This window comes from Aulonocara sp. 'chitande type north' Nkhata Bay, linkage group LG9 (genome assembly GCF_057382095.1).
Source record: "Aulonocara sp. 'chitande type north' Nkhata Bay isolate Kocher_YH1m ecotype deep benthic linkage group LG9, A_spYH_male_GT1.1, whole genome shotgun sequence".
Lineage (NCBI taxonomy): Eukaryota > Metazoa > Chordata > Actinopteri > Cichliformes > Cichlidae > Aulonocara > Aulonocara sp. 'chitande type north' Nkhata Bay.
This window is the reverse complement of record NC_141352.1, coordinates 9,881,471-9,909,425: the sequence shown is the minus strand read 5'-3', so window position 1 is coordinate 9,909,425 and position 27,955 is coordinate 9,881,471. Positions and strand designations below refer to the sequence as shown.

Sequence of the window (27,955 nt, the reverse complement as noted above, 5' to 3'; positions counted from 1 at the left end):
CTCCCATTGAAAGTTTTGTCCTTGGGATAAACTAGTCTGTTTTGTTTCGCTTAATGCATCTTATTCCCGAAAAGTAGGATAGTTGTTTCTGGGGTTTCACCTTAAAGCTTCATAATTATTGTTGTCACTGAGCAGTGTACTGTTTATTTGCTCTGCTTTTATTTGTCAGGGATAAATTACATATCTATACATTTTATGTCCCAGCTAAATAACAAGTCTGGTGGAGAAGCAGAGGAACAATTTCAGCCCTTTGGATTCAGCTCAGCCACTAGAGAGGAAACAATGACTTCAACACAAAAGGTGAGAAAAATGATCACAGTTACACTGTTGCTGAAGTTGTGTGCACAGCTGGTTGTTAACAGCAGCTTTATCTTTTCCATCCTGGGCTCCTCTATACACACAGAATCTACATTCACAAACAAAAACCTTAGAAGTTACAAGAAAATACAAAGACCATATTTTATCAGCACTTGCTTACTTAGCACTTAGGCCGAGCAATAAGGCGGTAGACGATGAATAAGGCCCCCAAAGTGGAAGCGCCTTTCACCAACAACATCAGCTAGAGGGTGGGTGCCTGCTCTTTGTGAGACCTCTTCGTTCATCTTCTGGTCCCAATAGGAAATTCTCATGATTCACCGCAGACCACGTTGTTGAAGCATATTCAGGCTTCGAGTGATCGCATTTGTTGAGTGCCAGTCGGAAGATGATAGAGTTAAATAGTTTGATCTTGAGCCTAGCATTCAGGGAGGTCAATTTCCAAATAGGTTGGAGACATCAGAGAACACCGGCCGCCTTCTCTGCTTTGATGTTGACATCTCGATCAGAGATCCCGTCATTTGAGATGATGCTGACCAGATACATGAAATTCTCCACCTCTTCAGCACGTTGTTGGTTGATCATGACAGGAACTAGTGCATGTGCATAGCCAACTCGGAGTACCTTGGTCTTCTTGGCACTGATTCTTAAACCTACTTTCATGGTCTCCCTCTGCAGAGCTGCAGTTGACTCTTGGAGGTCTTACTGAGCCGAGCCCAGCAGGGTGATGTTGCCTGGAAAAAAGTCCAAGTCGATGAGATTACGCCCTTTTTTCCAGGGGACACCGATACTAGCTTGGTCAGCTGATCGTCGCATGATGAAGTCACTTGATAAAAGGAAGAGGAAAGGTGATAGTACGCATGCCAGTATTAATAATAATAATAATAATAATGGATTGGATTTATATAGCGCTTTTCAAGGCACCCAAAGCACTTTACCATGCCACTATTCATCTCAAAGAAATCTTCTCAGCCATCAGCCGTCTGGATGCAGCAGCGGGAGTTGGCATAGAGACCATGAAGGGCATATACAAACTGCTGGGGGACTCCATAGTGACGTAGGATAGCCTTCTTGAAATCGATGGAATTGATAGAACTCTTCCTTTGGTATTCCAATGTTTGTTCAATGATCGTGCGGAGAGTGAAGATTTGCTCGACACAGGACCGGCCACTCCAGCCTGCTCATCGTCCACTGCGCATCATGAAATTTCCCCTTGTGGGACTACTAAAGGTATATCAATCCCAATTCGAAAGAACGAGGCAAAGCAACTTCCCGGGTACTGACAGTAGCGTGATGCCCCACCAGTTGTTACATTCTCCCAAATCGCCTTTCTTCGGAAGTTTGATGGCGCCTTTGGTTTCATCAGGTACACGCGATGTTGACCAGCTGGCGTTTAGGAGTCATGTAAGAGCGAATTCCAGCTGGGGTCCACCGTGCTTCAACATTTTGGGGAGGGCCTCATCCAAGCCAGGGGCCTTTCCACTCTTGAGGACTCAGATCATTGTCTCGGTAACACAGATTTGTCCGATATCGACTGGAAAAAGCTCCATGGAGGGTGCCAGGTCTTCGTCCACCTGGTCCTGAACCGACTTCGCCAAACTACATTCATCAATGGGGTCCCATGAATGGTGGGAGGTACGAGTCGTATTCATGTTAAAGCTGGGCCAATTTACCAGTTTGTAACGGAGTCTGTACATTCCATATTCCATAACGGGTAGTTTCTTCTGGGTCGAAATTTGATCGACCATCGAGCAGGTAACGACCTGAGGGCTTTCCTCCACTGCTGTCATCAAGGGTTGCCGATCATCTTCGCCCTGGTTCAATCGATGATGAGATTTGTTTGCTCTTTCCGTAGCAATCGAGGTTTTAAAAGGCGGGGTTGCTAACCCCATGCCCAACCCTCCTCCTTTCTCATATGGCCTTGGGACCGGCAATGGCAGAGTTTTTATCAGCACACAATATCATCAGCTAACTCACAATTTTTCATACAGTCATTTTCTCCAGTGATCAGTACTTCTTTTATTATGTCATTTTCCTTACAACTCCCATTGTAGCACTTCTTTGTAATGTGATATTATCTCCAGAATGTGGTGATAACAGACCTACAACGTGTTTGTTGACGTCTTTGATTCCACTAATGGAGTCAGTTTCAGTTTGTTCCACGACTGCATTTTAATCACTGCCTCTGTTTGTATCTCTGTCACTGCAGGACCAACATGGAGCGAGAAGTCAGCGCTCTCAGGAGGCCGACAAACCTCACCGAAAAAAGGGGCAGAAAAAATACACCTGTGATGAGTGTGGGAAGTATTTTACCCGTCTTGGAAACTTTAAAACACACCAACTCGTCCACAGTGGAGTTAAAGCATACAGCTGTGACTTGTGTGGAAAGTCTTTTGCCCAGGCTGGAACCTTGAAAAAACACAAAGTCATCCACAGTGGAGTTAAAGCATACTGCTGTGATGAGTGTGGAAAGTCTTTTACCCAGCCTAGTCACTTAAATGCACACCAACTCATCCACAGTGGAGTTAAAGCACACAGATGTAACTTGTGTGGAAAGTATTTTACCCGGGCTGGAACCTTAAGAATACACCAACTCATCCACAGTGGAGTTAAAGCACACAGATGTAACTTGTGTGGAAAATCTTTTACCGATGCTGGAAGCTTAAAAACACACCAACTCGTCCACAGTGGATTTAAAGCACACTACTGTGACTTGTGTGGAAAATCTTTTTCTCGGGCTGACAACTTAAAAACACACCAACTGATCCACAGTGGAGTTAAACCATACATTTGTGACTTGTGTGGAAAATCTTTTGCCCATCCTAGAAGCTTAAAAATGCATCAACTGATCCACACTGGAGTTAAAGCACACAGCTGTGATCAGTGTGGTAAAACGTTTGCTCGCAGTTGCAACTTACGATGTCATCAAGATACCCACTCTGGAATTAAGGCGAATAGCTGTGACAAGTGTGGTAAAACCTTTAGTAGTATAAGTTACCTAAAAAGACACCTGCGGATTCACACTGGACAGGATGTTTACTGCTGTGATCAGTGTGAGAAAGTCTTTACAACAGCCACACAGTTACATCACCACACATTTACCCACACTGAAGAGAGACCTTATAAATGTGACCTGTGTGAGAAGACTTTTAAAGCACCACATTCTCTGAAAGGGCACCAGCAGATCCACACCAGAAGGAAACTCTATAAGTGCAGTTACTGTGAGGTATGTATTTATATTTTTATCTTGTATTTTAAGCCTGACTGTTTGGAACAACTCTGCTCTTTAAATTTGTTTTAGCATGTTAGTTATTCTACTGCAGTTAAAGTTAGTGTTGTGAGGTTCATCAGATTTTAGTTTCAGTTATTATTTTTTTCTTCCATGATCATAAAAACACTAAATAATTACTTTTCTACCCTTTCTTCCAAATTTATGACTGCTACAATCTGGTCAGTGTTAGATGACTTATTATGTTCTTTACTAACTAAAAACAATTATTTTTGCTTCAAATTGGGAGTGAGACCGATTGGATTGGAACTTTTCATATGTACTTGTGAAGAATATGATGTAACTTGTTGTTTAGATATGATTGTTTGTATATTAAATGAACTACCGTATTTTCACGACCATAAGACACACTGTACTAAAAGGCGCAATCTCAGTTATGTGTGCCATTACTGTATTTAACACACACATAAGGCGCACTGGATCATAGGGCGCATACAGTGGGGCAAAAAAGTATTTAGTCAGCCACTGATTGTGCAAGTTCCCCCACCTAAAATGATGACAGAGGTCAGTAATTTGCACCAGAGGTACACTTCAACTGTGACAGACGGAATGTGAAAAAAAAATCCATGAATCCACATGGTAGGATTTGTAAAGAATTTATTCGTAAATCAGGATGGAAAATAAGTATTTGGTCAATAACAAAAATACAACTCAATACTTTGTAACATAACCTTTGTTGGCAATAACAGAGGTCAAACGTTTACTATAGGTCTTTACCAGGTTTGCACACACAGTAGCTGGTATTTTGGCCCATTCCTCCATGCAGATCTTCTCGAGAGCAGTGATGTTTTGGGGCTGTCGCCGAGCAACACGGACTTTCAACTCCCGCCACAGATTTTCTATGGGGTTGAGGTCTGGAGACTGGCTAGGCCACTCCAGGACTTTCAAATGCTTCTTACGGAGCCACTCCTTTGTTGCCCGGGCGGTGTGTTTTGGATCATTGTCATGTTGGAAGACCCAGCCTCGTTTCATCTTCAAAGTTCTCACTGATGGAAGGAGGTTTTGGCTCAAAATCTCACGATACATGGCCCCATTCATTCTGTCCTTAACACGGATCAGTCGTCCTGTCCCCTTGGCAGAAAAACAGCCCCATAGCATGATGTTTCCACCCCCATGCACCCTTGGGATGCAACTCAGTATTCTTCTTCCTCCAAACACGACGAGTTGAGTTTATACCAAAAAGTTCTACTTTGGTTTCATCTGACCACATGACATTCTCCCAATCCTCTGCTGTATCATCCATGTGCTCTCTGGCAAACTTCAGACGGGCCTGGACATGCACTGGCTTCAGCAGCGGAACACGTCTGGCACTGCGGGATTTGATTCCCTGCCGTTGTAGTGTGTTACTGATGGTGACCTTTGTTACTTTGGTCCCAGCTCTCTGCAGGTCATTCACCAGGTCCCCCCGTGTGGTTCTGGGATCTTTGCTCACCGTTCTCATGATCATTTTGACCCCACGGGATGAGATCTTGTGTGGAGCCCCAGATCGAGGGAGATTATCAGTGGTCTTGTATGTCTTCCAGTTTCTGATGATTGCTCCCACAGTTGATTTTTTTCACACCAAGCTGCTTGCCTATTGTAGATTCACTCTTCCCAGTCTGGTGCAGGTCTACAATACTTTTCCTGGTGTCCTTCGAAAGCTCTTTGGTCTTGGCCATGGCGGAGTTTGGAGTCTGACTGTTTGAGGCTGTGGACAGGTGTCTTTTATACAGATGATGAGTTCAAACAGGTGCCATTCATACAGGTAACGAGTGGGGGACAGAAAAGCTTCTTACAGAAGACGTTACAGGTCTGTGAGAGCCAGAGATTTTCCTTGTTTGAGGTGACCAAATACTTATTTTCCACCCTAATCTACAAATAAATTCTTTACAAATCCTACCATGTGAATTCATGGATTTTTTTTTTTCACATTCTGTCTCTCACAGTTGAAGTGTACCTCTGGTGCAAATTAAATTACTGACCTCTGTCATCATTTTAGGTGGGGGACTTGCACAATCGGTGGCTGACTAAATACTTTTTTGCCCCACTGTACAAGTACCGTATGCGTATTTAAAAATAAAGCAGGAGCAAACCTGAGTTCGGTACCTTACTCACATTTCTATTACCGGTAATCGTCATCATCAACAACACACAAGCATACAAGTGTGCGTATTTAAAATAAAGCAGGAGCAAAACTGAGTTTGGTACTCACATTTTTATCATCAATCAAACCCATCGAAGTCCTCATCCTCTGTGTCTGAATTGAACAGCTGCGCTAAATCTCCATCAAACATGCCAGGTTCACTTTCTTCACCGTCAGAGTCACTTTCCGTGCCGTGCGGCTCCTCGGAAATGATGCCGGCTTTTGCGAAAGCTCGAACAACAGTGCCAGCAGGCATGTTAGCCCAAGCATCTACAATCCATTGGCAAATTGTGGCGTAACTCGCCTGGCGCTGCCTTCCACTCTTAGTGAAACTGTGGTCTCCATCGGTCATCCATCGCTCCCAGGCCGCTCGCAGCCTTACTTTGAACGGGCGGTTCACACCGATGTCCAGCGGTTGGAGTTCCTTTGTCAGGCCTCCCGGAATGACAGCAAGCTCACAGTTCATTTGTTTCACTAGTTTTTTCACATCGGCTGTGAGATGGGCACGCATAGAGTCACAGATTAAGAGCGATGGTGATGCGTGGAAAAAACCACCTGGTCTCCTTACATACACCTCCCTCAGCCAGTCTTTCATCATTTCCTCATCCATCCAGCCCTTTTCATTTGCCTTAATGATGATTCCTGCTGGAAACTTCTCTTTAGGCAAAGTCTTTCGCGTAAAAATCACCATAGGCGGCAGTTTCTGTCCATTAGCATGGCAGCCAAGCACAACAGTAAAAGACGACTTTTCATACCCCGTTGTGCGTATCGCTACCGTGCTGGTCCCCTTCTTCTCCACAGTGTGACTCACCGGGATGTCAAAAGTGAGCGGGACCTCGTCCATGTTTGTGATGTGGCTGGGCTGGATGTTTTTGTCGCCGATGTGTTTGCTGCAGTAGGAGCGGAAGATGGCCAGCTTTTCCTTATAATCCGCTGGAAGTTGCTGCGCTACCGTAGTCCTGGTCCGGATGGAAAAATGGCACCGTTTCATAAAACGAAAGCACCAAGACGGACCTCCTTGGAAATGTTCAATGTTCATCTCTTCAGCTAGTGAAACTGCTTTTAGCCGAATGGTGACCGTCGAAACGCTTCTCCCGCTCGCTCTTTGCTCAATGATCCAACTCGGCCACACTTCACCCTTTAGCGTTCTCATGGTGTTCTCTACTACGTCCTCATTACAACACACAGGGCGCACTGCGCTATAGGGCGCGCCGTACTTTTTGAAGAAAATCTAAGACTTTTAAGTGCGCCTTATGGTTGTGAAAATACGGTAGATGGAAAAATGGAGAGTCATTTTCGCCTATTAAGTTGAGTGTTATAATGTAAACAGTAAAATGTAACTGGATGTTGGCAGAGATGCTCTTTATTTCAGGCAATGTTCAGGATAAAAATGTTAAAGGAGTTCCCCGACTTACACTGTGTTTGTGTCTTTGTTTAGAAGCAGAGCGGCACAGATGGATCCAGTTCTCAACCCTGTCGTCACTGTGGTGGTGGGAAAGCGTTTCGCTGTGACCTTTGTGGAAATACTTTCAGTAATCGACAGAATCTAAATCGACATCGACGTAGACACACTGGAGACAAAATGAACTACTGCAAAGAATGCGGGAGAGGCTTCACCACATTAAGTGATTTAAAATGCCATGAACTCTTCCATAGTGGGGTTAAAAAGCATGTCTGTGACCAGTGTGGGTCATCCTTCACCACTGCAGGTGACCTTAAAAAGCATAAACGAATCCACACAGGAGAGACACCATACAAGTGCAGACACTGTGACAGAAGCTTTTCATATTCAGCTAGTCGTAACCAACATGAACGTACACACATGAAAGAGATATTTAGCTGTGACCAGTGTGACAAGAGCTTCAAGAATTTCACTTCATACTCCAAACACAAACGATCCCACGCTGCAAATAAACTGTTTCACTGTTACCAATGTGCAAAATCATTCACTTCATTATCTGCTCTGCGCAAACATCAGCGTGATCATGCAGGACTGAAATCACTGGATCACAATGAATCTGACGAGACAGAAAGATCCTCTTCTGGTTTCAGGGTCAGACTTAAACACCTTGAGATCAGGCTCCACAGAGTTCAGGTGGAGTCTCCTGTAAAGAGTGCAGCTGATGTCACACTTGGATCTGATGAGGTAGCTCTGCTTTCTGGACCTGCAATTAATAATCCTGCCTCTTAAATTTATGAAGTTGCAAAGTATTGTCCTCCTTCCTTTTTCTTTTAGTTTTCTGTCATTTCTTAAAGATTGTTTTGCCTGAATGTTGAATCTCTCTCTCGTGGTTTGATCAGTAAATCTCATGTGGCTGGCTGCACTTAGAGGGAACCTGCTATACTGCACATGAATTCAATTTTGCATTAGATATTGTTGAATTCTTCTTTATTTTGTTGTATCCCTTTATGGATGTGTAAAGGAAATAAATGCAGACATAATGCATGGTTTACTACTGATCTAGCTAACCTATTCCACGAGCACAACATGGCATGGGCCAAAGTCAGGAGAACTAAGCTACACACTGATTGGTTGCTTTTCAAGCAGCTGTGTGATGCATACACAGTTGTCATTAGAAAGGTCAAAGCTGATCATTTTGTTGTGGAGACTTATAGGGGCTATTTCAAACAAATAGCCCCTATAAGATTTGGGTGACGATAAAATTACCTTGTACATTGTGAATGGGTTAAATGCAGAGGAACTATTTCCCTATGGGGACTAACACGCACACTTGTAATGAAACTGTTGTTTGGCTTAATGAACATTTTATGATGTCCCTGAAACTCTAAATCAGGGGAGTCAAACTCATTTTACATCACAGCTTCTGTGACCTTTAGTGGGCCAGCCCAGTGAAACTCCCCTTTCTGTCAGTAATGAAATTACATATTTAACAAATGAGAAAGAAAGAAATCTGTAAGCATGATTGTTTGGACTTGAATTGTGAGAAATAAATTTAGAATTCCAGAAAAAGTTCTGACTGTACAGTTGTTGTTTTTTTTAACCCTATAAGATAAGATAAGATGACCTTTATTAGTCTCACAGGTGGGAAATTTGTGTTGTTACAGCAAAAGTGCAAAGTTATGTAGCAGAAATTAGAAAACACTGGAATGCAATAAAATAAAACAGAAATACAAATACTATATACAACTGAGTAGGAAAATACAACTTCGTCAGAAGAAGAATTGCACAAGAATTGCACATATAGCAGTCTTATTGCACATGTGTGTGTTTGATCAGCTGCAAAAGTCTTTGTTGTGGAGTCTGACAGCAGTGGGGAGGAAAGACCTGCGAAATCTCTCCGTCCCACACCGTGGGTGCCGCAGTCTCCCACTGAAGGAGCTGCTCAGTGCTGTCAGAGTCTCCTGCATGGGGTGGGAGATGTTGTCCAGGGATGACAGCTTAGCCACCGTTCTCCTGTCACTCACCACCTCCACTGGGTCCAGAGGGCAGAACAGAGCTGGCCCTTCGGATCAGCCTGTTCAGTCTCTTCCTGTCCCCAGCAGAGATGTTGCCGCCCCAGCAGACCACACCATAGAAGATGGCTGAGGCCACCACAGAGTCATAGGTCGTTTGGAGTGGGCCCTCCACTCCAAACGACCTGAGTCTCCGCAGCAGGGAGATCCTCTATTACTCCCATTGTAGGCAATCCATCTTTTAAACCATCTATTCTACACAGTACATTTAGACTTTGGAAACCGGTAGGACTTTGCACAATCGGTAATCTATACTAGGAGGATGTTTTTGCCTCTTTCAAGCAGTTACAAGAGCTATACAAGCTACAAGGGAGCAACTTTTTTCTCAGATACCTCCAGATAGGAGACTATGTCAGGAAATGCATTTCGAGTCATTGTGAGTTTAGTTTAGTGTAGTTTTCTCTGGTCCCCTCCCCAATCAGACCAGGAGGGACATGTTTACCTGCATATTCTCCTTAACTTGCTGGTTGTCTGTGTGGTTTCCAAAAAATGATGTGGGCTTCATAGATAACTGGGAAGCTTTCTGGAGGAAACCTGGTCTTGTTATGAGAGACAGCATCCATCCCACTTTGGATGGAGCAGCTCTCATTTCTGGAAATTGATCAAATTGATCAAACCCCCCAAAATGTGACTATCCAGAGTTGGGACCAGGAAGCAGAGTTGCAGTCTTACACGCCTCTCTGTAGTTTCTCTCCTGTCACCCCCACAAAACCCCATCTCCATAGAGACTGTCAGCTCCCAAACTGTCACGTCTGGCGTGGCAGGCGTGTGGAGTAGGAGAATAGGACTCAAGATGCAACTTTTGATGTAAGTGAGCTTTATTTTATAAGGTGGGTGAAAACAAACAGAAACAGCAAAAGCGAGGATGAAAACTAAGCAAAACCTAAACTGGGAAAAACTAACGAAACAAACCTGAAACCAAAAACAGAGATGCTGCTTCAGAACATGCCCAGAAATTGCAAGTTGGTAGAGATGCAGGTATAAGGCCTTCCTTGGTCCCACAGACTATCGCCTAAAAAGAATAAACCAATTAAATTGCTGCACATTTTAGAATAACATTTTAAGTTTAAATTTTTTATAATATTAAATTCAAGTCAAATGGAAGTGTTTCTAAAGTTATATACTGTAATAATATTTACATTATGAAAAGCTGTTTTCTGACATTTTCAAGTTTTTCACGTTTTCAGATAAAACACTCCCACACATGACAAAAAACCAGAAGAAGGACAAAGGGGAAAGCAAGTCTTCCCAGAACGATAAAATACAAGATTTGGCTTCAGCTGCGGATGATCACAACTACTGCCTCTCAGACATGGAGTTTGAAAGTGGCGACGGGAAAAAAAGAAATCTGGAGGAAATTAATGACTTGCTTCTCTCGACTCTGTCTAAAGGTGACCATCCGAGAAAGATTGCTAATCCCAGTCCCACAGCGAGCGACATACTGGCAGCTATTCAAGCTCTCCACATGCGATTTGATAAACAAGATGACAAAATGGCGGACATTAACAACAAATTATCGGAGAATGCCTCGTTGATTGCCAGTCGTGCTGAGTCCATTGAATTCAATGCAACTGAAGTCCGTGAAGTCCGTCCCTAAACAGGAAAGTAAACTAAGTTTTTATTTTTTTATATATATTCAAGTTTGATATTTTTAATATTTTGAACTCTATTTTTATTTATCTTTAATGCTACGCACGTGTTTATCCTTTGTGTCGTTGAATGTTAGAGGTTTCAGGGAAAAGGTTAAAAGAAAAGCAATGTTTATGTTTATCAAAGGGCTAAAAGCGAATTGCGCCTTACTACAAGAAACTCATTCAAGTGACGCTGATGCCACCTTCTGGTCAAAACAGTGGGGTGAAAAAATCCTCTTCAGCCACGGATCCAACCACTCTGCTGGAGTAGCCTCATGTTGTCCAGGTGTGAGAGGACAGAGTGCAGTGCGATGGAGACTGCATCCTCTGTGCTCCTGTTCTGGCGGTATGCGAATTGGTGGGGGTCCAGGGTGGGGGGGAGACAGGATTTGTGAAGTGGTGTTGGAATTTCCAAGTAAGAAATGCATTCCTGCCCATGCACTGCTGGCTCTGTTCTGCTGGCTCCGGGTCCATTACGCTTGCATTAGAGCCTCTTATTGTGTGTTTTGTTTGGGTTTCCAGCAATGCGTGGAATTACCAAAACTGGAGAGGGGATAGCCTAACACAGTGGTTCCCAAACTTTTTTTGCTAGACCCCCCCTTTGTTTTACAAGAAAATCTTTGTGCTCCTCCCCTGACGTACACATCACTCATTTTTCAAACTCCATTGCAGTTTATTTTACACCTCAGACCTTTTGTAAACAATGAAACAAAAGTTAACTAAAATAAATTACAGGTTGCAATAAAATAAACCACTAAACAAACCATCTTTATGGTGTAATTATTTCATGTATAGTTGTTTGTTTGTTTGTTTGTTTGTTTTACTGTGTAATAATATTCAACACTGCTATCAATACATTTTTCAAAAAACATCTGTGCAAAATGGGTTTAAAAACAAAAACAACTGTGGGATACTGTTCTTCCGTGATTTGAACCAGGGAAACAAATTGTGGCAGGATCAGCCTGATATTATTTGTATCCCACTGTAACTTAACTGTATAAAGAGCTAATATCACCAAAATGTCATTATAAGAAGTGTTTGTGAAATAAAAATAAAGAATGTGGGATACTGTTTGTCCCACAATTGGACAGCCAGTGCGTGCTCCCTACACAGGGGAAATAAATTCTGTTAGTGATACATACTATGGCACCACCATGGTATGTATAACTTATAGTCAGACTAAAGCCAGACTTTCAGATCCTCCCTGTCTGGAGGTAACGCTCCCTGATTCCTAAATGTACTCTTTTTCCAGTGGATTAAGGTTTGTTGCAGGTTACACAGGGATAAGGGTATCCAGGTTTTCCTTTCAGCAACTTCAACTGGGTGACCATGGCTCAGGGGGTTTGGGAAGCGTATCTGTAACCGGAAGGTCGCCAGTTTGAACCCGGGCTCTCTGTCCTGGTCGTTGTGTCCTTGGGCAAGATACTTTACCCTACCGCCTACTGGTGTTGGCCAGAGGGGCTGATGGCGCGATATGGCAGCCTCGCTTCTGTCAGTCTGCCCCAGGCTACAACCGATGTTTTTCTGGGTTTGGCGTATGTTGCTGTATGCCTCACAAAATCTCTAAGTCTAAGTCTTGTGTGTGATTGTTCTAACATAAACAGCTCCATCAGTTTCCCTGACTCTGTGGTTGCCTTCGGTGTGCAGCACTGCTACAAATTGCTAACTGTTTTGGCAACTACAGGTTGTCCACTGTTGCCGAGTATTATATGGCCATGGAGGTAGCTACAACTGCTTGGAGGTTGAGGTTGCTCTAGAAATTGTATCGATACAGTGGCATTTATAAATGCACACTAGCTCCTACTATGCTTCCATCAGTCTGAAAGAATATTTGTCATTTAGAACAACTCAAGAGTCAACCTGCTCCCCAGTTGGTTGTATTCTGGTTATAAATCTATAGAACAGGAAGGTTACTGAGTGCAAATGTAATAGTTAATTAGTTAAGGAATTTCTTTTAAGTATGACTTTCTCTCTATGTAGACAGCAACAGATATGTGATTTGAATAATTAGAAACATATTGCATGTAATTACCAACCTGAAGGAATGAGGATGAGGATATAGATGTATTGGCAAGACAGTCATTCAAATCATAATCTCTTGATTTGCAGATACATTAAACAAAGCTGAAGTTAAGTATTATAATTATACAGAGTCCCAAGAATGTGGCAGGATAACTGGAATATCAGCATTCATAAAACATTCAGAAATATGGTCACTGGAAGAGAGTGGGTAGGTACCAGAGAGAAGAAACAGACAAGTACCAAACGGCAATGTGTGCTAACTAGAGGTCAGCGATCTGTCGGCTTCAGCCCCGACGGCGGGTCCGTGTCCATGTGAGAAAGGGGACATTTTACTGATTCTGATGCATCGGCGGGTCCGCGCTTTATGTTTACGTCTTTGTGCAGAATCCGTGTTCCTGCTCTCATTTACTGTTTTAGCTGTTTGGTGGTTGTTGAAATTTTGTGAGGTTTAAACTGAGATTCTGGCTTTTCGGGCAAAATAAATTTATATTTAAAAAATCAATTCAGGATTTTAATGAATCGATATGACATTATCCAAGCAAGAATCGATTTCAATCGATAAATCGATAATCAAAACCTACCCTTAGTGCTTACTGCAAAGAAATTGAATCTGTTAAGCATGCACTGTTAGAATGCCAGGCACATGTCCAGGAGAGGAAGACGTTAATGGCAAATTTTGAGAAGCTAAAGATATTTTACATTAGAAAAACAGCCAGAAAAACTGTCTCAGGTCTGTGGTCAGCTGTTGAAATTTGTGATTAGAATGGATGCGTTTTTTTCCAGTTCCTGATCCACATTCCAGTCCAGTAGGTGGCGGTAATGCACTTTTGCAAAATGCCATTACACTTAAAAGAAGACTAAGAAGAAGAGTAAGGCTATCCCACTAGCATTGTTTTTATCGATAGTTGTGTCAGTCTGCTGACTTCGGCTCCATCACGGAGGTTCTCTCTGTTTGTGGGCTCATCTAAAGGTAAGTGTTTAGTAGGGATGGAAACTGAGATCATTTAGTCTAATTCCTTGGAATTGTTAGTCTGCCCGTCTACCCCCTGTCTTTTCTTACACTCGCGCTGTATTCAGCTGTTTTCAGTTCGTGTGTTGAAAAATGGTGGCGCAGTCTACAGCGTGGACATTGGCATTACTAGTTGTTATTGAACTAAAGAACGAGAGCGCGATGGTAGACGGGAAACGTCCTCCAGGATAGAAACAACACATAACGCTGCTAACACAACTTTAGCTCTTTGCAAGCATTTGCACAGACGGCATGCTAACGCTCAGCTAGCATAGAACTCACAGCGAAAGCTGAGTGAATAGAGATTAACAGACCACGTGACTTTCGTGCATTGCATTGTAGTTACGAGTGGTATTGCATTTCCAGCACCAGTAATCATTAATTCTGCGGTTTTAATGTCTACTTGGATTTTATTTGCCCCAAAATCAGTCATCTACAACACGACGGAGAACACGGCAGGTCCGTACAAAGGCAGACTTGACGAAAAGGCAAAACAAAGAACGAGGAAAAATCAAAGGAGTGAAAGGGTCAGACTAGAGCTGGGCGATATGAGATTTTTTCATATCACGATATGTTTTTTTCATTTCAGGCGATAACGATATCTATCACGATATCAGCCAAATAACTATATTTGTAAGATTTAAATGTGCCGTTGCTCACAAGTAAAATGTGAAATAATCAGCAGCTTGTTTTTATTTAAATATTTATTTCCCATAATAAGTTCAACAGGGTAGATGTACTTAAGGAACATGAGACTTTTTCAGATAAATAAAGGCAAATATTGCAAACTACACAAAAGGCAGCCGCTAAAGCGTTTAAGTTTCAAAATAGGACAAACGAAACAGACTAAATTGTCAATTCCACTTAGAAACAAAATATTAATTCTAAAAATAAATCTTAGTTTGTTTTACAGAAGAACAGACAAAACTGACTAACTTTTGTCAATATCAAATAAACTGAGAACTAAAAGGAAATTCTCAATCTCTCCTTGTTGTATAGCTGAGCTTTTCAAACAGTTTTAACAGTTACTTTAGTCTGACAAAAGCCGAATGACGAATTAGCGCTTCCAGTCAGAGACTGAGGCTACGTCCACACGTACACGGGTATTTTTGAAAATGGAGATTTTCCGTTTTCGTTTTAAAAAATAATCCCGTCCACACATAAAGGCAGAAATGAAGGAAAACGCTGCTATGAACATGCCAAAGCAGCAGGTGGCGCTAGATTCCTAACCGTGCAGAAATGTTGGCCAATCAGAAGTCTAGAAGCCTCGGTGGGAAAAAGTAAACAAAGCTGGGGCATAGAAGCAGAACCGAGTCGTATGTGTGGAGGGACAGTAACTGTGTGTATATGTAAGCATTTAAACACTGCAGAGAGTAGAATTAACAGTATTGTAGAAATTCATTTCACCGAAACAATAACGTGGCGCACAGTGTGACGCATGCACCAGTTTATTGTATTTCCAGACTTGCTTTCAGCACAATTTACAGTGCACGCTACTCTGTTTTTGTCAGACTTGAAATAGCCGAAATACCTTCACACTACGGAACTTCTATGGCTCTTCCGTTTGACAATCTCTCCGGCATTGGAACCATCATCTGTTTTCTCTTCGGTCACGCTCGGTTGATTTTTCTAGTCGGCACACTCATTTCCTCCATTACCCGCTGGCTGCTTCCCAAACAAACACACGTGCGGCTTGGCACTTGTGCTGTACGTAACAAGTCACGCGACGTGACGCTGCGGCTGTGATTGGTTCGGCTCTGCGCTACTTAATTTGGATTGGCTGACCTTTTTTTTTTTTTTTTTTTTTTTTTTTTTTTGAGGACAAGAGCTGCGAGGTCTATCGCGATAGCTTAATTTCTCTATCGAGTAAAAGTTATATCGCGATACATATCGTTATCGTTCTATCGCCCAGCTCTAGGTCAGACCCATATAAGCATACAGAGTGGAGTAAGGACGTTAGCGTGCTGCCCAGCTTTCATCACGCACATATTTATTATTATATGGTCCTAAGTGTGAGTGCATACACTCACAAAATGTTTAGTGACTTCAGATCCCTGCAACAAGCCCAGGTCCAGTTTACTTTGGTGATTTGGACTATTCCATTTCACAGCTGTTGTTACATTTTTGTCCTTTATCTCCTGTACAGGCCAACGCAATCTAATTGTTGTTTCAGGTTGTAGTGTTACACAACATTTTCAGATCTAATAGAAATAAAATTTAATCGTAATTCATTCAGTTATTATCTTTGTTTACAACTGGCATTATTGTTTCATTCTATTATAGAATCTTATAAGAAAGAGGCAAAATTGTATTCAATGGTGCTTTATTAGCTGCTTCGGTGAAAAACAAATCAACAATGCAACAAAAAAAACAACTTACTGGAAAACAGTTATTCATCACTTGCTTGCTTCAGTACAACACTTGGGCACATATATGCAGGACTTTTCATGGCTGTTTTGATATCGCTCTCTCTCTTAACCGATCAAATCTGGCTATGGTAGCAGCTTTAAACTCGGTCTGACCCAGGTTGATAGAGGGCGCCAGTCTGGATCGCATTCCTGCATTTTGTAGGCTGGTTTTCCTACAAAACACAACAAACATTAGCCCGCAAAGCCACAGTGAAAGCAGCATAGCCCAACAAATTCAATTCAAATGAAGACTTATTTGTAACCTACATCAACAATTATGTTATGATAAATTACGTAATAACTACAACAGAAGACTTACCTTTGTGGAAATGCTTGGAGTGTTCTGGAACGTTATATTTGGTCTTGGAATGGCTGCAATCCAGGCCATCCGTCGGCTCTTTGTTACTTCGGAAACATGGCTTGAACAATCTCTTCCACGACCGAATCCGATAAAAAACGATCACTTTACCCGTTTCTACCTGTTCATATTTCTACAGTATAATCTACGTAACTTTGAAGTCTCCTTGAGCGGATTTTCATCTTTGCTATCTGCCTATCGCCTTTGTGTTCATACCTAAATACTAGGAGAAATATCAAATGTGTCTTCAGCAGTGTTGGGGAGTAACGGAATACATGTACCGCCGTTATGTATTTAAAATACAAAATATGAGTAACTGTATTCTGTTACAGTTACCGTTTAAAAAGGTGGTATTTAGAATACAGTTACTTTGTTGAAATAAATGGATTACACGGCGGTACTTTCCTGTTTCATATTGTCGCGGGTCAGGCCTGTTTGGGTTTTGTTTGACAGCTACGTGCTGTTGTTCCAGGCGGCAGCGTTACGGTTGCCATGGTTACAGGGCGACGCTCTCTCTCTCTCTGCGACTGTGTGTTTCCTGGGTGAGAGAGTGCCTTTTTGTTGTTGTTGTTGTTATGCTAAGCTAATAGGCAGAATGCTACAGGCAGAGGCAAAGAATGTAGCATCATGGGCAGTGTAGTCCGTGCTGCAGGGAGAATGGACTGCCATACACGTTATGGGTCTGTGAGCAAGAGGAGGGAGAAAAAGGAAAGTCATAAAGTACAAGCTGTCATCGAGCAGAAACGGGAGCTGGAAGCATGTAAATATAATAATAACCACTGCAGCCAAAAAGAGAGTCTGATGAGCCCAGTTGTAAGTAAGCTATTAAGACTCGACTGTACGCTGTGTTCGTGTTTTCCTCCGAAAACAATAAGTTCCATTGGAGCAGCCTTTCAACGCCTCTCTCTGTCTCTCGCAAGAAAAGTTGACCCACACAACAAAGTAAAGCTATTTTTCGGCTACGAGCCGACAGGGACCCCGCCGTATTAGTCAGAGGTCCCTTTACTACAGTTCGGAGCCGCGGACCTTCAGTAACAGTAATAAATCACACAGCAATAGTACATTCACATAGTTGTAAAAAGCATGATAATATATTAAGCAATCCAAAGTATTCAGAATATGTTTCTGTCATTGAGTAACGTAATGGAATACATTTTAAGAGTAACCTTCCCAACACTGGTCTTCACACACAGTTAACACACACAGTTTTTTGACAAGTAATGTGTTGCGTGGCATATTCACATATATGTATGACTGCTGAAAATGCTCACCATTGAAAATAGATATAACTTAAATAAATGTAATTATTAATCCCTGAGGAAACACATAATATCCTTAGAATAGGGCACTGGAGGTCGTGACCTAATTTCTCAATGGTGCAACCAAAAAAAATCTTGCGTCACGCTGGTGCGATTAGCCGTTCAAGAAAGAAAAAAAACCCAGTCTGAAAGTCTCTGTGTGGTTAACAACAGACACACATTATGCCCATATCATGGTCTAAACCAATCAGAGATAGTCAAGGGTGGGACCTCTTTTATTGACTGTGTTCCAGATATTCCTGTAGGTGCAGGCGGAGAGAGGGAGGTGAGTGGCCTAGGCCTGATAGAAGTAGATGTAGCTGTGGGTAATGAGAAAATCTTTTAAGAAAGATTAATAAATTTGTCATGAAGTTGAGGCCTGATCCATCCGAAATTCATAGCCAGTGCTCTGACAGTGAGCCATCAACCTCTGAGGTTGATGAGCCACATATGATCGACTCCGAGCCAGAGCCCGCTGACAGTAAAAGTGGGGCAAGTGTATACAATTCAAAGAGAGTGGCTTGACCAGTTTCACTGGCTAAGATACAGTAAAGCCAGTCAGTCTGCCCCAGGGCAGCTGTGGCTACAACTGTAGCTCGCCTTCACCAGTGTATGAATGTGGGAGTAAATGAATAGTGGTATTGTAAAGCGCTTTGAGGGGTCCCGAAATGCGCTATATAAATGCAATCCATTATTATTATTATTATTATTATTAGTATTATTATTATTATTATTATTAAAGCTGACAACATGATGCGCAGCATTTACTGTGGTGCAATGGTGGTTTTTGATACGGGAGACATGGGCCATACCACAGAGTGGCATCGTGGGCATCAGCAGAAAAAGATGCTTGCACCCATGCTGCCCCGACATCATAACAGCTCAAATGTGCAGTTGATGTGATAGTGACGGGCTGCTGAACCAATCAACTGGAATTCTTTTGGAACACCAAAAATACTTTGGCTCACGTGGTTTCATGGAATTATGTAAAATAGTGTCGTGGAGTGTCATAATGCTATTAAAATCCTCACATATTTGAAACTGTAAAAGACAGACATAGCTTTGATTCAAGAGATACAGCTTGATGAGGTGGAATCATTAAAGTTGAAAAGAGACTGGGTGTCCCAAGTTTACCTTAGTGCATTTTCCAGTAGGAAAAGAGGCGTGGTTATATTGATTAGAAGAAATTTGGATTTTCAAGTACTCAATCATTATACGGATCTGGAGAGTAGATGGGTGGTCTTGGATGCATGTCTACAGGGGCAGAAAGTGACATTGGTCAACATATATGCCCCCAATTCTCCTCAACCACAATTTTTTCATGAAGTGTGTAGCACAGTGCGGAATATTGGAAATATAAATATTGTAATTGGTGGGGATTTTAACCAGGTCAGGGATGTGTTTTTTGATTAATCCTCTCGTCTTAGACCAAATAAGCACCCTGTAGATGCTGCTTTGGACGTTGTGTCAGAGGAGCTGAGCCTGGCGGATATACGAAGACTTCTGTATCCTCAAGAAAGAGACTATACTTTCTTTTCCCATCCTCACTTTACTTTCTGGTGTCTCGCTCTCTGGTGAGTCAAATTGTCGGGTCCTCCATTGGTAATATTTCAGTAACTGATCATGCTCCCATTGAAAGTTTTGTCCTTGGGATAAACTAGTCTGTTTTGTTTCGCTTAATGCATCTTATTCCCGAAAAGTAGGATAGTTGTTTCTGGGGTTTCACCTTAAAGCTTCATAATTATTGTTGTCACTGAGCAGTGTACTGTTTATTTGCTCTGCTTCTATTTGTCAGGGATAAATTACATATCTATACATTTTATGTCCCAGCTAAATAACAAGTCTGGTGGAGAAGCAGAGGAACAATTTCAGCCCTTTGGATTCAGCTCAGCCACTAGAGAGGAAACAATGACTTCAACACAAAAGGTGAGAAAAATGATCACAGTTACACTGTTGCTGAAGTTGTGTGCACAGCTGGTTGTTAACAGCAGCTTTATCTTTTCCATCCTGGGCTCCTCTATACACACAGAATCTACATTCACAAACAAAAACCTTAGAAGTTACAAGAAAATACAAAGACCATATTTTATCAGCACTTGCTTACTTAGCACTTAGGCCGAGCAATAAGGCGGTAGATGATGAATAAGGCCCCCAAAGTGGAAGCGCCTTTCACCAACAACATCAGCTAGAGGGTGGGTGCCTGCTCTTTGTGAGACCTCTTCGTTCATCTTCTGGTCCCAATAGGAAATTCTCATGATTCACCGCAGACCACGTTGTTGAAGCATATTCAGGCTTCGAGTGATCGCATTTGTTGAGTGCCAGTCGGAAGATGATAGAGTTAAATAGTTTGATCTTGAGCCTAGCATTCAGGGAGGTCAATTTCCAAATAGGTTGGAGACATCAGAGAACACCGGCCGCCTTCTCTGCTTTGATGTTGACATCTCGATCAGAGATCCCGTCATTTGAGATGATGCTGACCAGATACATGAAATTCTCCACCTCTTCAGCACGTTGTTGGTTGATCATGACAGGAACTAGTGCATGTGCATAGCCAACTCGGAGTACCTTGGTCTTCTTGGCACTGATTCTTAAACCTACTTTCATGGTCTCCCTCTGCAGAGCTGCAGTTGACTCTTGGAGGTCTTACTGAGCCGAGCCCAACAGGGTGATGTTGCCTGGAAAAAAGTCCAAGTCGATGAGATTACGCCCTTTTTTCCAGGGGACACCGATACTAGCTTGGTCAGCTGATCGTCGCATGATGAAGTCACTTGATAAAAGGAAGAGGAAAGGTGATAGTACGCATGCCAGTATTAATAATAATAATAATAATAATAATGGATTGGATTTATATAGCGCTTTTCAAGGCACCCAAAGCACTTTACCATGCCACTATTCATCTCAAAGAAATCTTCTCAGCCATCAGCCGTCTGGATGCAGCAGCGGGAGTTGGCATAGAGACCATGAAGGGCATATACAAACTGCTGGGGGACTCCATAGTGACGTAGGATAGCCTTCTTGAAATCGATGGAATTGATAGAACTCTTCCTTTGGTATTCCAATGTTTGTTCAATGATCGTGCGGAGAGTGAAGATTTGCTCGACACAGGACCGGCCACTCCAGCCTGCTCATCGTCCACTGCGCATCATGAAATTTCCCCTTGTGGGACTACTAAAGGTATATCAATCCCAATTCGAAAGAACGAGGCAAAGTAACTTCGCGGGTACTGACAGTAGCGTGATGCCCCACCAGTTGTTACATTCTCCCAAATCGCCTTTCTTCGGAAGTTTGATGACGCCTTTGGTCTCATCAGGTACACGCGATGTTGACCAGCTGGCGTTTAGGAGTCATGTAAGAGCGAATTCCAGCTGGGGTCCACCGTGCTTCAACATTTTGGGGAGGGCCTCATCCAAGCCAGGGGCCTTTCCACTCTTGAGGACTCAGATCATTGTCTTGACTTCGGTAACACAGATTTGTCCGATATCGACTGGAAAAAGCTCCATGGAGGGTGCCAGGTCTTCGTCCACCTGGTCCTGAACCGACTTCGCCAAACTACATTCATCAATGGGGTCCCATGAATGGTGGGAGGTACGAGTCGTATTCATGTTAAAGCTGGGCCAATTTACCAGTTTGTAACGGAGTCTGTACATTCCATATTCCATAACGGGTAGTTTCTTCTGGGTCGAAATTTGATCGACCATCAAGCAGGTAACGACCTGAGGGCTTTCCTCCACTGCTGTCATCAAGGGTTGCCGATCATCTTCGCCCTGGTTCAATCGATGATGAGATTTGTTTGCTCTTTCCGTAGCAATCGAGGTTTTAAAAGGCGGGGTTGCTAACCCCATGCCCAACCCTCCTCCTTTCTCATATGGCCTTGGGACCAGCAATGGCAGAGTTTTTATCAGCACACAATATCATCAGCTAACTCACAATTTTTCATACAGTCATTTTCTCCAGTGATCAGTACTTCTTTTATTATGTCATTTTCCTTACAACTCCCATTGTAGCACTTCTTTGTAATGTGATATTATCTCCAGTATGTGGTGATAACAGACCTACAACGTGTTTGTTGACGTCTTTGATTCCACTAATGGAGTCAGTTTCAGTTTGTTCCACGACTGCATTTTAATCACTGCCTCTGTTTGTATCTCTGTCACTGCAGGACCAACATGGAGCGAGAAGTCAGCGCTCTCAGGAGGCCGACAAACCTCACCGAAAAAAGGGGCAGAAAAAATACACCTGTGATGAGTGTGGGAAGTATTTTACCCATCTTGGAAACTTTAAAACACACCAACTCGTCCACAGTGGAGTTAAAGCATACAGCTGTGACTTGTGTGGAAAGTCTTTTGCCCAGGCTGGAACCTTGAAAACACACAAAATCATCCACAGTGGAGTTAAAGCATACTGCTGTGATGAGTGTGGAAAGTCTTTTACCCAGCCTAGTCACTTAAATGCACACCAACTCATCCACAGTGGAGTTAAAGCACACAGATGTAACTTGTGTGGAAAGTATTTTACCCAGGCTGGAACCTTAAGAATACACCAACTCATCCACAGTGGAGTTAAAGCACACAGATGTAACTTGTGTGGAAAGTATTTTACCCGGGCTGGAACCTTAAGAAAACACCAACTCGTCCACAGTGGATTTAAAGCACACTACTGTGACTTGTGTGGAAAATCTTTTTCTCAGGCTGACAACTTAAAAACACACCAACTGATCCACAGTGGAGTTAAACCATACATTTGTGACTTGTGTGGAAAATCTTTTGCCCATCCTAGAAGCTTAAAAATGCATCAACTGATCCACACTGGAGTTAAAGCACACAGCTGTGATCAGTGTGGTAAAACGTTTGCTCGCAGTTGCAACTTACGACGTCATCAAGATACCCACTCTGGAATTAAGGCGAATAGCTGTGACAAGTGTGGTAAAACCTTTAGTAGTATAAGTTACCTAAAAAGACACCTGCGGATTCACACTGGACAGGATGTTTACTGCTGTGATCAGTGTGAGAAAGTCTTTACAACAGCCACACAGTTACATCACCACACATTTACCCACACTGAAGAGAGACCTTATAAATGTGACCTGTGTGAGAAGACTTTTAAAGCACCACATTCTCTGAAAGGGCACCAGCAGATCCACACCAGAAGGAAACTCTATAAGTGCAGTTACTGTGAGGTATGTATTTATATTTTTATCTTGTATTTTAAGCCTGACTGTTTGGAACAACTCTGCTCTTTAAATTTGTTTTAGCATGTTACTTATTCTACTGCAGTTAAAGTTAGTGTTGTGAGGTTCATCAGATTTTAGTTTCAGTTATTATTTTTTTCTTCCATGATCATAAAAACACTAAATAATTACTTTTCTACCCTTTCTTGCAAATTTATGACTGCTACAATCTGGTCAGTGTTAGATGACTTATTATGTTCTTTACTAACTAAAAACAATTATTTTTGCTTCAAATTGGGAGTGAGACCGATTGGATTGGAACTTTTCATATGTACTTGTGAAGAATATGATGTAACTTGTTGTTTAGATATGATTGTTTGTATATTAAATGAACTACCGTATTTTCACGACCATAAGACGCACTGTACTAAAAGGCGCAATCTCAGTTATGTGTGCCATTACTGTATTTAACACACACATAAGGCGCACTGGATCATAGGGCGCATACAGTGGGGCAAAAAAGTATTTAGTCAGCCACTGATTGTGCAAGTTCCCCCACCTAAAATGATGACAGAGGTCAGTAATTTGCACCAGAGGTACACTTCAACTGTGAGAGACAGAATGTGAAAAAAAAATCCATGAATCCACATGGTAGGATTTGTAAAGAATTTATTCGTAAATCAGGGTGGAAAATAAGTATTTGGTCAATAACAAAAATACAACTCAATACTTTGTAACATAACCTTTGTTGGCAATAACAGAGGTCAAACGTTTACTATAGGTCTTTACCAGGTTTGCACACACAGTAGCTGGTATTTTGGCCCATTCCTCCATGCAGATCTTCTCGAGAGCAGTGATGTTTTGGGGCTGTCGCCGAGCAACACGGACTTTCAACTCCCGCCACAGATTTTCTATGGGGTTGAGGTCTGGAGACTGGCTAGGCCACTCCAGGACTTTCAAATGCTTCTTACGGAGCCACTCCTTTGTTGCCCGGGCGGTGTGTTTTGGATCATTGTCATGTTGGAAGACCCAGCCTCGTTTCATCTTCAAAGTTCTCACTGATGGAAGGAGGTTTTGGCTCAAAATCTCACGATACATGGCCCCATTCATTCTGTCCTTAACACGGATCAGTCGTCCTGTCCCCTTGGCAGAAAAACAGCCCCATAGCATGATGTTTCCACCCCCATGCTTCACAGTAGGTATGGTGTTCTTGGGATGCAACTCAGTATTCTTCGTCCTCCAAACACGACGAGTTGAGTTTATACCAAAAAGTTCTACTTTGGTTTCATCTGACCACATGACATTCTCCCAATCCTCTGCTGTATCATCCATGTGCTCTCTGGCAAACTTCAGACGGGCCTGGACATGCACTGGCTTCAGCAGCGGAACACGTCTGGCACTGCGGGATTTGATTCCCTGCCGTTGTAGTGTGTTACTGATGGTGACCTTTGTTACTTTGGTCCCAGCTCTCTGCAGGTCATTCACCAGGTCCCCCCGTGTGGTTCTGGGATCTTTGCTCACCGTTCTCATGATCATTTTGACCCCACGGGATGAGATCTTGCGTGGAGCCCCAGATCGAGGGAGATTATCAGTGGTCTTGTATGTCTTCCATTTTCTGATGATTGCTCCCACAGTTGATTTTTTCACACCAAGCTGCTTGCCTATTGTAGATTCACTCTTCCCAGTCTGGTGCAGGTCTACAATACTTTTCCTGGTGTCCTTCGAAAGCTCTTTGGTCTTGGCCATGGCGGAGTTTGGAGTCTGACTGTTTGAGGCTGTGGACAGGTGTCTTTTATACAGATGATGAGTTCAAACAGGTGCCATTCATACAGGTAACGAGTGGGGGACAGAAAAGCTTCTTACAGAAGACGTTACAGGTCTGTGAGAGCCAGAGATTTTCCTTGTTTGAGGTGACCAAATACTTATTTTCCACCCTAATTTACAAATAAATTCTTTACAAATCCTACCATGTGAATTCATGGATTTTTTTTTTTCACATTCTGTCTCTCACAGTTGAAGTGTACCTCTGGTGCAAATTAAATTACTGACCTCTGTCATCATTTTAGGTGGGGGACTTGCACAATCGGTGGCTGACTAAATACTTTTTTGCCCCACTGTACAAGTACCGTATGCGTATTTAAAAATAAAGCAGGAGCAAACCTGAGTTCGGTACCTTACTCACATTTCTATTACCGGTAATCGTCGTCATCAACAACACACAAGCATACAAGTGTGCGTATTTAAAATAAAGCAGGAGCAAAACTGAGTTTGGTACTCACATTTTTATCATCAATCAAACCCATCGAAGTCCTCATCTGTGTCTGAATTTAACAGCTGCGCTAAATCTACATCAAACATGCCAGGTTCACTTTCTTCACTGTCAGAGTCACTTTCCGTGCCGTGCGGCTCCTCGGAAATGATGCCGGCTTTTGTGAAAGCTCGAACAACAGTGCCAGCAGACATGTTAGCCCAAGCATCTACAATCCATTGGCAAATTGTGGCGTAACTCGCCTGGCGCTGCCTTCCACTCTTGGTGAAACTGTGGTCTCCATCGGTCATCCATCGCTCCCAGGCCGCTCGCAGCCTTACTTTGAACGGGCGATTCACACCGATGCCCAGCGGTTGGAGTTCCTTTGTCAGGCCTCCCGGAATGACAGCAAGCTCACAGTTCATTTGTTTCACTAGTTTTTTCACATCGGCTGTGAGATGGGCACGCATGGAGTCACAGATTAAGAGCGATGGTGATGCGTGGAAAAAAACCACCTGGTCTCCTTACATACACCTCCCTCAGCCAGTCTTTCATCATTTCCTCATCCATCCAGCCCTTTTCATTTGCCTTAATGATGATTCCTGCTGGAAACTTCTCTTTAGGCAAAGTCTTTCGCGTAAAAATCACCATAGGCGGCAGTTTCTGTCCATTAGCATGGCAGCCAAGCACAACAGTAAAAGAAGACTTTTCATACCCCGTTGTGCGTATCGCTACCGTGCTGGTCCCCTTCTTCTCCACAGTGTGACTCACCGGGATGTCAAAAGTGAGCGGGACCTCGTCCATGTTAGTGATGTGGCTGGGCTGGATGTTTTTGTCGCCGATGTGTTTGCTGCAGTAGGAGCGGAAGATGGCCAGCTTTTCCTTATAATCCGCTGGAAGTTGCTGCGCTACCGTAGGCCTGGTCCGGATGGAAAAATGGCACCGTTTCATAAAACGAAAGCACCAAGACGGACCTCCTTGGAAATGTTCAATGTTCATCTCTTCAGCTAGTGAAACTGCTTTTAGCCGAATGGTGACCGTCGAAACGCTTCTCCAGCTCGTTCTTTGCTCAATGATCCAACTCGGCCACACTTCACCCTTTAGCGTTCTCATGGTGTTCTCTACTACGTCCTCATTACAACACACAGGGCGCACTGCGCTATAGGGCGCGCCGTACTTTTTGAAGAAAATCTAAGACTTTTAAGTGCGCCTTATGGTTGTGAAAATACGGTAGATGGAAAAATGGAGAGTCATTTTCGCCTATTAAGTTGAGTGTTATAATGTAAACAGTAAAATGTAACTGGATGTTGGCAGAGATGCTCTTTATTTCAGGCAATGTTCAGGATAAAAATGTTAAAGGAGTTCCCCGACTTACACTGTGTTTGTGTCTTTGTTTAGAAGCAGAGCGGCACAGATGGATCCAGTTCTCAACCCTGTCGTCACTGTGGTGGTGGGAAAGCGTTTCGCTGTGACCTTTGTGGAAATACTTTCAGTAATCGACAGAATCTAAATCGACATCGACGTAGACACACTGGAGACAAAATGAACTACTGCAAAGAATGCGGGAGAGGCTTCACCACATTAAGTGATTTAAAATGCCATGAACTCTTCCATAGTGGGGTTAAAAAGCATGTCTGTGACCAGTGTGGGTCATCCTTCACCACTGCAAGTGACCTTAAAAAGCATAAACGAATCCACACAGGAGAGACACCATACAAGTGCAGACACTGTGACAGAAGCTTTTCATATTCAGCTAGTCGTAACCAACATGAACGTACACACATGAAAGAGATATTTAGCTGTGACCAGTGTGACAAGAGCTTCAAGAATTTCACTTCATACTCCAAACACAAACGATCCCACGCTGCAAATAAACTGTTTCACTGTTACCAATGTGCAAAATCATTCACTTCATTATCTGCTCTGCGCAAACATCAGCGTGATCATGCAGGACTGAAATCACTGGATCACAATGAATCTGACGAGACAGAAAGATCCTCTTCTGGTTTCAGGGTCAGACTTAAACACCTTGAGATCAGGCTCCACAGAGTTCAGCTGGAATCTCCTGTAAAGAGTGCAGCTGATGTCACACTTGGATCTGATGAGGTAGCTCTGATTTCTGGACCTGCAGTGAATGTTAAATTAATGAAGCTGTAAGTATAGATATGTACATGAAGTTTATTTTCACTTGAGGGAATTTTAATGTTCTAAGTTTTCATCCCTGATACATTTTAATATTTCTTCCCTTAGGAAACCGTAGTGTTTAGTAGTTGTACCTTTTGCTACATTATAGAAGTTATAGGAATGTGTTTTACCAAAATTGTATCAAAACTACCCATTTGGATATATACATCAGTTCTTTTTCATTTTGATTTTCTTCCTCTTTTCCAAATACTACTTGCTTTTTCTATGTATTCATTTTATGTATTACTTCAGTTACATTTTAATCGTTTTTCATATTTATTCTTCTGCTTTGGTAATCCCTGCTCTTAAATCCTTTTCTTTCAAAGCCTCAAATAATTTCACACCAGTTGCTCTGAAAGCTTCCAAAATGAACTAAATCTATCAACCGGCTTTCAAACAATAACTACTATGACTTTGTGCTTGAAGTCCA

At 42.6% G+C, this 27,955-nt stretch overlaps 1 protein-coding gene across 1 annotated transcript; it reads left to right on the top strand.

Moving 5' to 3' along the window:
* Positions 1 to 195: 195 nt before the first annotated feature.
* Positions 196 to 27,498, top strand: LOC147321612 (uncharacterized). Its single transcript, XM_086305431.1, has 7 exons — positions 196 to 300; positions 2,525 to 3,541; positions 7,165 to 7,908; positions 19,363 to 19,500; positions 19,757 to 19,852; positions 22,086 to 23,102; positions 26,740 to 27,498. Exons 1-7 carry the CDS (start codon positions 196 to 198, stop codon positions 27,496 to 27,498), a joined length of 3,876 nt encoding a protein of 1,291 aa, XP_086161557.1.
* The last annotated feature ends 457 nt before the right edge of the window (positions 27,499 to 27,955 follow it).